This window comes from Myotis davidii, unplaced genomic scaffold (genome assembly GCF_000327345.1).
Source record: "Myotis davidii unplaced genomic scaffold, ASM32734v1 scaffold378, whole genome shotgun sequence".
Classification (NCBI taxonomy): Eukaryota; Metazoa; Chordata; class Mammalia; order Chiroptera; family Vespertilionidae; genus Myotis; species Myotis davidii.
The window spans coordinates 1,846,608-1,861,343 of NW_006290631.1; the positions used below are offsets into that span (position 1 = coordinate 1,846,608).

The following is a 14,736-nucleotide window of genomic DNA, read 5'->3' on the forward strand; positions in this document are numbered from 1 at the left end:
CACCTTGGCCCCACACGTCCCTGCAGCTGACAAGTCCCTTCCACAGAAACACTTCTCCAAAGACTAGTCCGCACTCAGGCCCCTCACGCCACCGACTCCTGAGCGGAGCCCCATGTGACTCCCGTGCGCACTCCACTGACACCGCGGCCCCCTGACCTCCTGGTTGCTAAACTCAGGCCACTTCTCTGGGGTTTTATCGGTTCCCCAGAGGCCATTCCTCCTTGGGTCCTGGGACCTGCTGCTGGGGTGGGGGTGGTGGTGGGGTACGGCACATGTGAGGTAGGCTGCCCCGCTCCCAGGAAGGAGAGCTGTGATGATCCTCACGCTCTCCTGGAACCTTCTCTGCCTCGGGTCCCCCCCCCCCCCTCGCTGGCTCCTGTCCTCCCCCTCCACCTGCACCCTCTCCCTGGGTGACCCCATCGAGTCTCCAGCCCTGAGCACCAGGTACACATCAACATGACGCTCAATCCGTGTCCTCAGGATGACCTTCTCCTTATCTTCAGACACTTCCACCTGAGCAACCACATGGCGGTGCCCTGGGGACGACCAACAGGTCACCCAGACATAAAAGCCGGCTCCTGGTGTCCACCCCTCCTCCCCCCACTTCTCTTCCGGACTCCCCATCCCGACCACGGAGCCCCCAGCACTTTCTCCCTTCTCTGTAGCTCGTGTCTGCAGGTTCTGTTGGCACTAACTCAAAAATACAACTGGGCTGCAAACCGTCCTTCCATCCTCACGTTCTCAGCGGTGCTCCCAGCCCCCAACCTCTCCCTGGAGACCCAGCGGCCCCCTCGGCCCCCAGCCCACATGTGCCACTGCCAATTCTGTGCGGACAGCAGCTAGGGCGGCCTTCGAAAGGGGCAATCGTGCCTGGTCCAGAAAGTGCCCCACTGACCTCTTGCTTCTCAAAAGTTCTGGCTTGTTCTTATTTCTTTCTTTTTCAGAAGCACATCTTTTTTTTTTTTTAAGTACTTCAATGGGAACCGACCCAGGCCCAAGATCCATTCATTCAAATAATAATACTCACTGCAGGCAGCGTCCTCCGTGAGGAGTTCCTGCAGCCTGAGTCAGCCATGCTTTCTTTGGGGGCCATTTACCTTTATACGTAAACGCAATCAATGAAGAGCTGGCTTTGGTAAACAGCGGGGGAGGGGCCGCTTCTCCTTACCAAGGATAATCGCTTTATAACTGGTCCCCCCACGGCTCCCCTGGTGCCCCAGGCGGAGTTTCCATCACAGACGTCGCGGGGCCTTACCTCCCGGAGGCAGGTGTAGATGGGGCAGACCAGCACGCGGAAGGGCTCGCCCGTGCTGCTGCGCATGGTGCCGAACACCTCGCACAGGAAGGTGATGAAGCCCAGCCAGCGCTCCACGTCCTGCTGCTGCAGCGCCTCCCGCACCGTGAAGTCCTTCTGCGGAGGAACGAGAGACCGAGTCAGCCTTGCGGGGCCGGGTGCCACCCCCTCTGCTGCCTGCTCTGCTGCGGGGCCTCTAAGGGCTGGTCCTCGCGTTTTCAAGGACAGGAATGGGTGAGCAGTGCCACAGCACCTGTTCTTCCCCAGGTCCGCCATTCAACTCCCTGTGCCTAAGCGCTCTCCCTGTGCTAACCCCAAAGTCATGCCCCCCACACGAGGGAGGGCAATTAGAGCACTGCCCGGTGCATGTCAGCAGGGGTGTACGGAGATCCAGCACTGGGGCAGAGACGCAGCTACAGCCCCTGCCTGCAAGGGGCCTAGAGGATAATGAAAAAATTAGTCATTCATTCATTCTTTTCTTTTTTTTAAATGTATTTTTATTGATTTCAGAGAGGAAGGGAGAGGGAGATAGAAACATCAATGGGGAGAGAGAATTATTGATCGGCTGCCTCCTGTTTGCCCCCCACTGGGGATTGAGCCCACAACCTGGGCATGTGCCTTTGACCAGAATCAAACCCGGGACCCTTCAGTCCACAGGCTGATGCTCTATCTATTGAGCCAAACCACTAGGGCCATTCATTCATTCTTAAAAGTATTATTGCCCAACTGAGTGCCAGCCATTGCATTAAGGCTAAGATAAGACATGTTAACTCATAGCTATGATACAAGAAAAGGTCTTAAAAGCCACTGGGGATTCCAGGTAGAGGGATGTTGGGAGCTCACATTTACTTAGCAAGAGAATTTTCATTTTAATTTCAAAGAGAAGAAAGAATTCTACAAATAGCTGTGAAGGGAAAAAAAATAACCCCTAGATTTCTCACAAAGGCACAACAACATTGTTGACCTTCTACTTGTACATTTAATGTTAAAATTCAGAGACACTGAGGCAACATCTTCATATGCTTGAGGATAAAAGAGCACACCCAGCTATGAGTGAAAGCAGGAGAAAGAATCTTACATAGCAGATGTTTGAGAAAAAAAAAAAATCCCACTCATGTGCTTGTCTTAAAAAAAACAACAACCCCAAAACCTAAAGGATACAGCTGCCATGGAAAACAGTATGGCAATCCTCAAAAATTAAAAACATCATCACAATACGACCCCACAATTGCACTTCTGGATATATATCCAAAAAACACCCCCGAAAGCAGGATATTTGCATACCCATGTTCACAGTAGCACTTTCAACAGGAGCCAAGAGGTGGAAGCAACCCAGTGTCTGTCAATGGGTGAGTGACAGAAAGTGGTCTATGCAGACGATGGAATATTACTCAGCCTCGAAAAGGAAGGAAAGGCTGACACATGCGACACCACGGGTGAACCATGAGGACATGAGGCTCAGTGAGTAAGCCAGTCACAGAACATTGTAAGTTCCAGTAGGTACCGAGTAGAAACAGAAAGAATGGTGGTTGCCTGGGCCGGGGGCAGGGGACTACGGGGAGTTGTTTAATGGATTAAAGTTTCCGTTTTGGGCAAGTTGAAAAAGCTTTGCCAATGAGTTGCATAACAATGTGACTTATACTTAACATGAATGAACTGTACACTTGTAAATGGTTGAGATATGGCACGTTTTATGTTATGTGTTTTTTTCTTTTTACCACAATGAAAAATAAATACACAAACTGAGATGTGCTGTAAGGTGTAAAATTGACACTAGTTTTTGAAGACTTAGTATAAAAAAAAGAATGTAAAATGCCTCATATTTAAAAATATTTATTACATGCTAAAATTTGGATATATGGAGTAAAATATACTATTGAATTTAGCACATACTACTGATAAAGCCAGAAATCATATATAAAATCAAGAACTAGAAATAAATTTAGAAATACCAAAAAATTGAAAATAGATATGGAGTAGATAAAAAGAGAAATAAAAGCTATTTATAACTCTATGCTGATGATTTTGGAAAAAATGATGAAATAGGTGATTTAAAAAAATAAATATACCAAACTTTACTAGAAAAATAGAAATGAAAAGTTGGAGAAGACTAAAGGTCATAAAACAAAATGAAAAGTTCTGAAAGAATTAAGAGGTGTCTACATTTATGATTTTTTTAGGTAAGTTATTCAAACTTTAAAACAATTAGGTAACTACTCTGCTATGCAAATTGACCCAGAACATAGAAAAAGATAAGCTTTTCCAGTTCCCTATGACCCAAATCTCATAATGATAGTAAATGTCAAACAAGGAAGTCTATGGCTAATTTCTCTAATGTGAATAGATGTGAAAGTACTAAATGAAATACCAGCAAATAGATCCACAATAACCAAGTAGATTTTATCCCAGAAAGGCAAAGATGAGTTAGTATCAGGAAACCTGCCAACATAATATAGGACATCAATGGGCCTGATTAATAAGCAGCAGAAATATCCATGACCCTTGGAAGGAAGGAGATAAAATGATTTACTAGTAAAATGATTACATATATGCAAAACCCAAGAGAATCCAACTAATAAAGAGCTAATATGCTAATTAGACCAGACTGCGGACCGACCGTCCGGATGACTTCTGGATGAAGCTGGGGCTGCGAGAGCTGAGCTCCTTGCACGAGTTTCGTGTGTTGGGCCTCTAGTTTTCTAATAAAGATTATAATTAATAAGAGAGTTTATGAACAAACTAATGAACTACTGCTGTATTTAAATGCAAAATTAATACACAGAAGCCTACAGTTTTTCTATGATAGGATTAATCAGCGAGATAACTGAATGCACAAAAGCCCTTTAAGTAAAACAATATAAATTCTTAAGTGACATTAAGGAATGTACAAGATTTCTATGAAGAAAACTGCAAATTGAACTGAGATTTAAGAGTAAGTCTGAAAACAAGGGAAGATACACATAGTGTTCCTTAGTGGGTGGACAGCATCCAAAGACGGTAATTCTCCGTGAAGTGGTTCACAGATTCAGCACCAATTTGTACTCTATATTCCAATGTGAACGCTGGAGGGTAAGGGGGAATAGAGACTTGAAAAAAATTATCCTGGAAGTACTTTGAGAGAATAACAGGGGAGATAGCTAAAAACAAAGCAAGACAAAACAAAACTGTAAGGAGCTGTATTTCTTTTCACCTATCCGAAACTTGAATAATTAAAAGGGTGTGGAACTGACGCAAGAATGGACAGCTATATCGGACAGCCTAGAAACAAATTCGGCACCCATAGGGTTCATCACATGGTCTCCGGAGAACCACCCATCAGTGGCAAAGGAAGCATTATTCTCTGAAGCCACAGCACAGAGACAGCGGTCTACGTGTGAGAGGGTGGGGGGAGAGGGTAACCTAGAGTCTCCCTTCACACTGGGCCCTAAGATGAATTCCAGATGGAATAAAGAGGTAAATGTGTGTGTTTTGTTTTGTTTTTTAAAGGACAAACCATAAGAACTTGAAGAAAATGAAATTGAGTATTTGTCAAATTTCTGGATAAAGAAGGGCTTTCTATATATTAACACAACAGAGGAATGCAACAAAATAGTATAAACACTCTTAGAAGGCAATAATATTCTGGGAAAAATATCTGCAATAAATGTGACAAAGGGTTAGGGTAAAGGGCATTAAAAGATAATTCAAATGTCAAAGAATTAATTAAATCTCAGTAGCAATTGAATGAAAGTCAACCCCCCCCCCCCCCCCCCCACACACACACACACTGGCCCCTTGTATTAGCAAAGCTAAAAACTGATCATGGCCAATGCTGGAAGGATGCAGCGAGACAGGAACTCTTGTGGATGGGGAGTGTCAATCAGTAGCACTTTGATGAAAAATCTTAAAATAAGCTTTAAAGGCGTTCTTATTGTTTGACCCAGTAATTGCACGTCTGGGTAATTAGCACAAGGAAATAATTAAAAATACTAGGAAAAATAAGCTTAATGCACACAAGAATTCAACCACGTAAGTATCCAACAATAGAGGAGTGATAAAGTAAAGGATGATTCATGCACCCATCAGACATTATGTTTATGGCCCTGGCGAGTGTGGCTCAGTGACTGGAGCATCATCCTGTACAACAAAAGGTAGGGTTCGGTTCCTGGTCAGGGCACATATCCAGGTTACAGGTTTGATCCCCAGTTGGGGGCCTATGCAGGGAGGGGCGGGCAACTGATCGATGTTTCTCTCTCACATCAATGTCTCTCTCTCCCCCTTCCTCTCTTTAAAAATCAATAAAAAATATTAAGAATTATGTTTATGAAAAGTTTATAACAGCATGGGAAATGGCTATCGAATGAATGGCAAGTAAAAAAGAGAAAGCAAAGGCAAAGTGGTATGTACTATATAATTTTATCCATGAGTGCATTTTTGAAAAAAGAGAGGAATATCAAGTGTTAACAGTAGTGGTTTCTCAATAGTGGAATGGTGAATGACCCTTATTTTTTAACTTTTCATTATTTCCTGCATTTCTTTGCTCTTCTGTGAATGTATCTTTTTATGGCCAGAAAAACAGGCTAGTGAAGAAGAAATTGGCAGGTTGTGACCCTTCTCCTTCGTTTTTTAAACGAGGGCAGCAGAACGCTTCGAGTGCGATCGGCCAACCGGTGGCGATTCTCACTAACGGGGTGGCGAAATGGGTTGCGAACATGCCAGCCAAGAGGCCACCAAAACCAGCCTGTGTGTCTCCTCTGGGCACATACAGCGCAGGCTGCCAGCTTCTCCTCTGGAACAGGGAGCTTTCTGCCAACCCAAACCAGCCGTCCCCTGGGTCCCAGCTCCGCTTCAAACTCAGTCTCTTGCATCCAGAACCAGCCAGGGGCCTCAGACTGGTGGCAGCCATTTCAAAGTCTCGTACTTGGCCCCAGCTTCTCGTCAGGCTGGCAGGCTCCCTCCCAGCAACCCCTAGTGCCGTTCCCCAAACTTTAAGGCTACCATTTAAGCCCCGTTTCCTGCCTAAAACTATTTATTGACGTATTGCTATTTCCTGCACTGGCCACATCAATAAGCCCTGAAAGCCATTCAGTGTCTCAGGTTTCTCAAGGCATTCTGGGAAATTCTTCCTGCTCTGGATAACCACATGAACTCTGGCATGATAGAGTCCTGTGGTCAAGCCAAAAACAGCTGCAACCCGGCAGAGGGGAAAACACCCCCCGCCCGGCGGGGCCAGCAGCCATGCGGGAGACGCTGCCCGAGAGGAGGGAGGGGGAAGGCACAAGGATCAGTGCATTCCTCCAAAACCTCCTGAAATAGATGCACAGTGCGGCCAATCCCTGCAAACTCGTCATCATTCCCTCCTCGTCTCTTTGAGACAAATGACCAGGGGAACTTTGCCCATCCATACTCCACATCCCTGGGGACTCTGGTTGGTTTCTGTGCAGAGAGGTGGCTGCTACCATGGCCCCGGTGGGAGAAGAAACTGCAAGAAGTTTCTTTTTCCCTGAGAAGTAGGGATGGGGTGGTAGAGGGGAGGTGGTATCGGGGAGTTGGTCATGGCCCAGCTGCAATGAGTTGGTCCCAGTCTTTCTTCTCCCAGATCACGGGCTGGAGAGCTTCAAAAGCATATTCGACAGAATTTTTTATAACTTTCAAATAGAAGGTGCTCTACTTACTTGGCTCAAATGCTCCCTTCCTTTGGGTTTCCACTCCAACGCCAGCTCCTCAGGGAGGCCGCCCTCACCGCCCCTCTGGGAGAGCAGCCCCACCTCACGACCCAGACCCTCTGTCTTTTCCTCCCAGCTCTCAGCACCTGCATCAGGTCCCATATTTGTTGCTGCTCTGATTCTTCCCTAGAAAGGAAGTTCACGCCCCCTAGAATGGTACCCGGTTCCCACTAGCTGGCCAGTACCACGCAGGACTGGATGGGTAAGCGGTCCGCCGTAAGCAGTCAGACATCTCTGCTCAAGAGGCCGCCCTGTTCAAAGGAAACAGGCCGCGGCCACGCTTTTCTTCATCTAAGACTTGAGTGCAGAGGGTCCTAGGCTTGTTGGCCTCACCTTTTCTTTCATTTGTGGCTCCCGTTTCACTCCCCAGGTATACTCTTCCTGCCTATCCTGTGCATCCTTGTGCATTTGTTTTATTTTGGTGGATGACATTTTTGTCAGAGGGTGAGCTTCCTTTGCTTACTTGGGACTAGTTTTCCCTTTCAAGGTGGAGACAAGGAAGGCCTGGAGGCCCCCGAGCCGATGAGTCTCCCCTGGTCCGAGAGAGGACCCGAGCGTGCCAGTTCCTGTCCCTTCCTGGGGCCTTCGGGCTCCAGGGGACGCCTGCGAATCCTTATGAAGAAGGATCCATGATGCTAAGCCACCTCCAGTTGGGTTCTGTGACTTGGGCCCAAAGAGAACTGACCAGTGTGGCAGCAGGCCTCTCTTCTGTTGACCTGATGGGTCCCTGGGCCCCACGGGAGGACGGAGGGGGCTGAGAGCCGGGGATTAGACTTCTAGCTGAGGGAGCCGGAGGCGGGAGAGGAAAGAAGGGCGACAGGGCTCAGCATCTGCGTCCTGGGCAGTGCTCCTCGGGCAGCAGCCCGCGGCCCTGCCTCTCACACACGCACTCGGGCCGCATCATGGAAGGATGACCCAGGGAGTGGGGAGGGCTGAAGACCCAGGTCTTGGCGTCACTTTGAGCAGGTCAGACAGACAGCCTTGGCTTTAAGGAGTGACAGGTGTGGTGTAGCTGGCGCATAGTAGGTGTTTAAGCAAGTGACAGAGAGGCCTGGTCATTGTATCCTCTGTCAATCTGGCCACGAAGCCAGCCTCAGACCTGGCCGCCCCCTCCTCCTGGCAGGCTGTGTGTGTGCAGCCCCAGCCAAGGGGCACGCCCGCCAGGCTGGACTCACAGCTGGCCATCATGCCACACTGTGGCCACAGCTGCCAGGCTTGGCTCAGTCCAGCTGGGCCCCGAGGCCTGGTCCTGGGGTTCAGCCACACCTTGGTTCTGGAATAGTGGGAGTCTGACCTACAGGCCACTCCAGCCCTGGCAACCGTTTGCTGTGGCTCCCTGTTGTGTGTGGAGGAAGCAGGCATCTCAGAGGCTGGTGTGAGCATGAGATTGGCTGCTTGCCTTGAGTTCTGATGTCCCCTGGGCCCCGCACTGCTCCTTGCTGTTGGGCATGTCCTTTTCCACTTCAGTATCCCTGAGTAACCCTGAGCATCCCTGACCTGCCCCCCATGGCCAGACACCTGCCCACATAATGCCAAAGCCCTCCCCACTCCACTGCTTCACTCTGCTCTGCCCCCTCCCCCAACATGTTCGGATTCGGCTGTGAGAGAATCCCTCTCAAACTAGCTTAAGCACAAAGGGCCTGAGGTGCCTTATGTGAGGAAGGGGTGGGCCCATGGACACAGCCGGTCCACGGGCTCCTGGCTTTGTGCATGCTGACCACTTTCTCCCCTGCCAAAGGCTGTCAGCAGCTCCCAGTCTCCACCGTAATTGCTCATGAGCCCAAGGAAGATAGATCCCCTCTTTCCTCGTGTCCAACCCACAAATCTCGGGGAAGAATTCTAATTGGTCTTGCTCAGCAAATGACCATCCCTCAGACCAATCACTGTGGACCTGGAGATGGGCTTCCCATATGATTTACCAGACCCAAGTGGGCCCTTTGACAGATCCCCAGACCACAGACAGAGAGAAGAGCTGCCCACTGCAAACTCAGGCCCTCCAGTGTGGCTTTCACACACGCCTCATGCTCCCCTGAGCTTCCTGTCCAATTCTCTACGTGCTGGTGGTGAGTCCTGCTCTGTGATCCCACCAAAAAGAATAAAGAGAGAGTGACATTATGGTGATGATCTTGAATCTGCTGTAATCAATAGCCATAAAAATCATGCCCCAAATGCCAACCCTTTAACTATTATTAATAAATAAAAATCACTGGGGATATTCTCGGCGACTAATGGTTCACGGCACTGTGGCTGAGAACGCCTTCTCCCTGGCCCTGGCTCCAGGTCAAGGGGACACACCATAGCTGGAAACCCCCATCAGTCGCTTCTAGTTGAATCTAGACTATTCTGGAGACATTTTCCAAGCTTCCCAGGATGTGAGCACTCAGAATATTTCTGAGATGGCAAATTCAGGTCAGGTAAGCTCAGCTCTGCTGACCCGTGTGTGGAAGGGAAGGGGGGAGGGCAGGCACTGGGATGCAGGGGGGTGAAGCCGCGAAGTCAGTGGGGATTCTGTCTCACACTCACGCAGGCGTGAAGCCTCCTTCTCAGCACGGGTAGCTGGCACCCGCTGTGGCTGTGGCCTTGAAAAGCCCTCAGAAGAGGCTGAACTTTACCTTTTAGCCTGAGCAGGAAGAAAGGACTGGGTGCCCAATTCATTTAGCCTCAGGAAGACCCTGCAGGTACCACTTGCCAGGGACAGGTGAGTGGGGAGCACTGAAGTCCACAGACCTGGGGCAGCTCTCAGTAACCAGACAGAAGACTGTGCAGGTGTGGCACCGTGGCCTCACCTGCTGCGTGCCTGCTTTGGGTGATATGATACCACCTACATTTACACAGCACCCCGCCCCCCCCGACCCCCCGGCATTCCCACCAGCGTTACCGATCTATCCCACAGGATGTCCCACATTGCAGGACAAGGTCGTCTGGGGATCTGACCAGCCTTCCGAAGCTGTTAGAGCTCAAACCCAGGTCTCTGATTCTGCGTCGGATGCCCTTTCTCCCAGCAAAACGTCTGTTACACAGGCGTCCTGTGTTGAAAGGCCCACCTTCAGACAGGATAGCTGCCTGCCTGCTCCCTGCAGGTCCCTCAGGTGAACGAGCCCAGCTGTTAGCTCTGCACAACTGGAGTTCCTCCCTGCCTGGTGGCCATCCACCCCGAGTGGCTGTGGGCGTGGAGGCAGGTATTCACCAGGCTGGCCCCACATAGGTAGGTGTAATCCATTATATAGAGCTCTCTGTGCGGAGGGGGGTGTGGTCACTACGGCCTCAGCTCAAGGAGCAAGAAGAAAGGGCCGGTGTCTTCTTGCTGTCTGTGACTCTGTGTCCTCATCTGTAAAACGGGAAGAGACTATTTGACCTGCACAGGGTCAACGAGGCGATCGAGTGATGAAACAGAGGCGAGCACCCTCCGAAATAGAAAAGGGTTACTATGGCCCCGTTCTGCAATTTGACCAACGAGGTATACAGTGGACAAGTGTCCTGCCCAGGCTTTCCCATGTGAGTAAGAGGGAGCTGAGGCCAGAATCCAGCTTGTCCAGCTCCCTGGAGTCTGCTCTCAGAGTTACTGTCTGGTCAGGTTCTACCAAGAGGGTCAGGGCACCTCCTCCAGGCAGCAAGTCTGTCTGGGATCCCACAGCTCGGGGCCAGGCCCATAGGCCATGCTCTGGAAGCAATCAGAAACTGAAGGCTGTGAAATCCCGCTCTCAATGAGTAGCCCCGTTACTTCTGAAACCGTCTGGAAAGCTGGCGGTAAAAATAGATGATTACACAGGCGTTATTAAACTATTTATAGAATTTGAGAAAACCCCTTGAAATGCTCACGAAAAGATTTGGCCTATAATGGGGATTCCAGAATGACTCAGCCTGAAGCCCAAGTCTACCCGTGGCTTTGAACCTTGCTAGAGACGAAGTCTTCAAAAGTCACACTAGCATTTATAGGTCATTATTCCTCAGGGAAGCCGTAACGGGGGAGCTCACATCTTTTATCAAGCTGTATCCCAGAACGTGTTCCGAACGACAGTCAAGAAATAGCCCTGGGCGGTGCACGTGGACGGGGGCTGGGAGAGAGGAGGACATTCCGGAAGGCCCAGTGGGCGTGGGGAAGGCCACAATGCGCACCTGTGAAATGGGGATCCTGCCTCCTGCCCTGCCTCTGGGAAACACATGTGGATATAGACGTAAAAGCGAAGGTCACGCGTGTTCTTTCCTCCTAAGACATGCATGGAAGCTGTTTGCATGTCTCCATCTGGATGGGCCCGCGATTACAATATGCCATTCCATTCGGTCCTCCCCATCTGGACTTGACACCGGCGCTGTGCCCAGTGCCTCAGGGGAGGGGTGGCTCTGAAAGAAGCACTCAGGCCCTCTCGGTGAGCGGTGAGCTCCGGGCTGCAGACCAGATGGCCCTCATGTTGTTCCAAGGAGCCTCGGGTCACCTGTGGGGGTGGCCGACGGGCAGTGGGTAGGCAGAGGCTTAGCGGGCCTTGATTCCGGGCAGAGCCCCTCTGCTGGGTCAGTTTCACATGGCTGAGGACATGCCCGAAGTCGAGTTTAGGAAAAATAGTTCTGCTGCTAAAATTGATGTTTGGAAGCCACTGGTGTGTCGTGAGCACACACAGTGGGCTCAGAAGCCAGGCAGGGCTGGATGATCTGACTCCCACCCAGCCTCGGAACCGGGCCATCCCCAAGATCTCCCGCAGTCTTCCATTCTCCATGTAGGAAAGGGTGACAGGGCTGTTCACCGTGAGAATGACAGTCGCCAGGGCAGGGGAGACACCCTGCTTCCCTGGCCTTCCCAAGTCGGGGACCGAGCATTCCAGGTGTGATGGGGCAATCTGTCTGACCTCCCCGACTTTGCCAGTGTGTGGCGGGAATCAGAGCCAGGCAAGGGCGATGGTGCCCCTGAAGAGAGAAGGGAGAAACATGGGTGGTACTGATGACAGGTGACTGAACCAGAGCTGGCAACAGGGGTGGGGCGGGGGGGCTGTACCAGGAGCTGATGTTCCACCTAGCAACAATCTCACAAGATATTTCATTTCCTGGCTAGACTGGAAGCCCTTGGATGTCTTTCTCTATTCTTTGCCTCCCTCATATATCTGGCGGGAAGTAGAGCTGGGTATAAAACAGCAGTGTGGGACTCTTGTTGACTTGCGAGGAGGCCTTCAAAGTATTTCTGATGCTGGGAGTGCTCACTGAACCACTGGAAGAATTGGGGAAGAAAAGTCCATCTTGTTTCCAGGCAAACCAAGGGGCGCGACCACACTGAGCTCTGCCCACCAGGGCTTGGGGACACCCTTCCCCTGGGCCACGAGAAGCTGGCTCACATGCTCATCCTTCAAGCTCCTGAACCTGCCTTCCCTCCCAGAGGCCTCCACTCTTGTTCCTGTCCATCACGGTATCGCGTTCACTCTTCGTCACACCACGCACCAGATTTGGAAGGACACGCGTGTTGGTGTGCGTGCTCAGTGATGGCCTCTCCCACTTGGGCTGGTGACTACGACACGGTGAATTCTCAGCAAGTACTTGCTGGGTTAGCGAATAAATAAAGGGGGTGGGGACTCTGAGATGAGGGCAGTCCTAGGGAGGAAATACTGTTAAGGCTCAGGGTCAGGCGTCTTTTGGGCCCTCTCCTCAGAGGTGACCTCCCTGCTAGACCCAAGCTTGGCCTCGGAATACGGTCAGAGAGGGCATGAGCAGGGATGATTCTGGACCAGGCTGTAAAAGGCAGTTTTGTTTTGCTTTTTAAGGAAAAAGGGTGGATGCTAGGATGCGAATGGTTCCTCATCAACACGCAATCTGACACAACCCAAGAGAGGAGAGGGAGCTCTGAGATCGGAAAGGGTGTGTTGTCCTTAGTAAGACATGATCTTGTGAACAGACAAGAAGACCGGCCATGTGGGGGATGTGACTTGGGCACACTGTTCACCTCACCGGGCCTCAGTTTGGTCATCCACAAAATGGGGCCGATGACACGCGTCCCATCAGGCCCAGGATGGTGGTGAAGACTGAACGAGGCGATGGATATGGAATCAACCTGCTCTCCAAGACCAGGTGCCTGGTCTTGATGGGTGGATACCATCCCTTGTTCATCAGCCCGGTAAAATCCAGCTCGATCCTGACACTGCACAAAATAGACGATCCAACAGACACTTCCTACTGATCCCTGTGACTGAGGACTGCCAGCCAGCATGGTCACTTCCCCTCCATTGCCCAGCGCCTCCTATGAAGCCACAGGCCGGTGGGTGGGAGAAGGAGACAGCGGCTAGAACAGGTTTGTCTAGTCTCAGCATTATGGGCATTTTGGGCTGCATTATTCTTTCTTGGGGGGGCGGGCTGCCTGGTGCACTAAAGGTCTCAACCCTCTCGATGCCAGTTGCAGCCCCCGACTCTCACCCCCAGTTGTGGAAACCAAAAGTATCTCCTGACCTTTCCAAATATCTGTGGGGGGCAAAGTCACTGCCAGGGGAGAGCCACTGCCTACAGCGACAAGCTCCCACACCTGTCCCCGGGGAGCACTTCCTAGAACACAGCAAGACGCGGGCACCTGAATAACACCGGGGCCAGTGCAGCGAGGGGCTCTACTGCAGGCCTATGAGGGGCGCCCCCGAAACGGCCGTTAGAAACCAGAGGGCCTCGTAGGCCGCACACCTGCACACCAAGCAGCTGCCTCCCGGACGCGGCACGGAGCTGGCCCTCACCCAGCTCACAGCCGGTCGGTGTCTGCCCCTGTGCCTCTGGCCGACGGACGGTGGCCCTCTTCCCTCCCGTGGATTTCAGGCACAAGAATGATGGCTTTTAACAACAGCGTGAGCCCTTCTGTCTGACGATCCTCAACCCAAAGGGTCAAAATCCATCGTGGGCTCTGGAACGGACAGTTCTGCGCCTAAGCTGTGATGTCAGCACCAGGAGCAAATTATCTTCCACCAGCCTGGCTGTATTTTTAAATGTGACCAGCTTAGCACACTTAACACTACTTATTTGGGGGTACCGTGGACAACAGATAATTCAGCTGCATTTACCAGATGACCCTGACACATGCCGCCCACATCAGTGTCCCCAGATAAAAATAACGGCCAGCCTGCTCACAGGTCTGCAGAGAGGAAGGGCAGGAAAGCGGAGGGAGGGGCCCGCGGTGTCTGGCACCTTCTCACCCCCCTGCTGGTCCCTGGGGCGCTGGCTGTGCCGCAGGCAGAGGAAGTGTTACCCTGGGCGACCTGCGATGTTCTGACTGTGAGAGGAATGGAAGGGAGAGGCCCGAATGGTCTGCCTTCCCGTGCCACGGGCTCTGCCCACCACCGAAGGCCCTGCCGTCTTGGAAAACACCCAAAGAGGGCACAGAGAGCACCATGGGGGCGTGGGCAGCCCGCTGGCCTGCTGACCCCCATCTAGAGGATGGTCCATATGACGTACCCTATAGCCTCTCACAGGGACAATGAGATCCGAGTGCCTGATTCCCATCCCATAGGGGCGAGGCCTGGAAGCTTCCACAGGCCTGGAGGCCAGAGCCTCGGGGGAGTGATCCCAAAGGCCCCCTCTGCCTTGGAGCACCCTCCCCCAGCATGCCCCAGGGTCGGGCTTGCCCCACTGGCACCACACCTGTCATAAGGCTCTGCTTCTCCAGCGGCTCCCCAGGTAACCACAGGGTGAAACATCAACTACAAATCAACGACAACCGTTCAAGTGACCAGAAACTTCCCTTCTATGAGAAAAACAGGCCTGACCGTCCCTCCCTCCCCCCCT

The 14,736-nt window shown here is 51.4% G+C and overlaps 1 protein-coding gene across 3 annotated transcripts in view; it reads right to left on the minus strand.

Annotated features, from left to right (window-relative positions):
* Nucleotides 1-14,736, minus strand: part of CTIF (CBP80/20-dependent translation initiation factor) — a 183,110-nt gene that overhangs the window by 42,215 nt on the left and 126,159 nt on the right. For 2 of the 3 annotated variants that reach the window (XM_006763644.1, XM_015563838.1), the window contains one exon: nt 1,256-1,411. In XM_006763644.1, the coding sequence (XP_006763707.1) occupies nt 1,256-1,411 (156 nt within the window). Of the gene's footprint in view, nt 1-1,052; nt 1,098-1,255; nt 1,412-14,736 lie in introns of those variants that run through there. The other variant, XM_015563839.1, reaches the window with a different exon arrangement.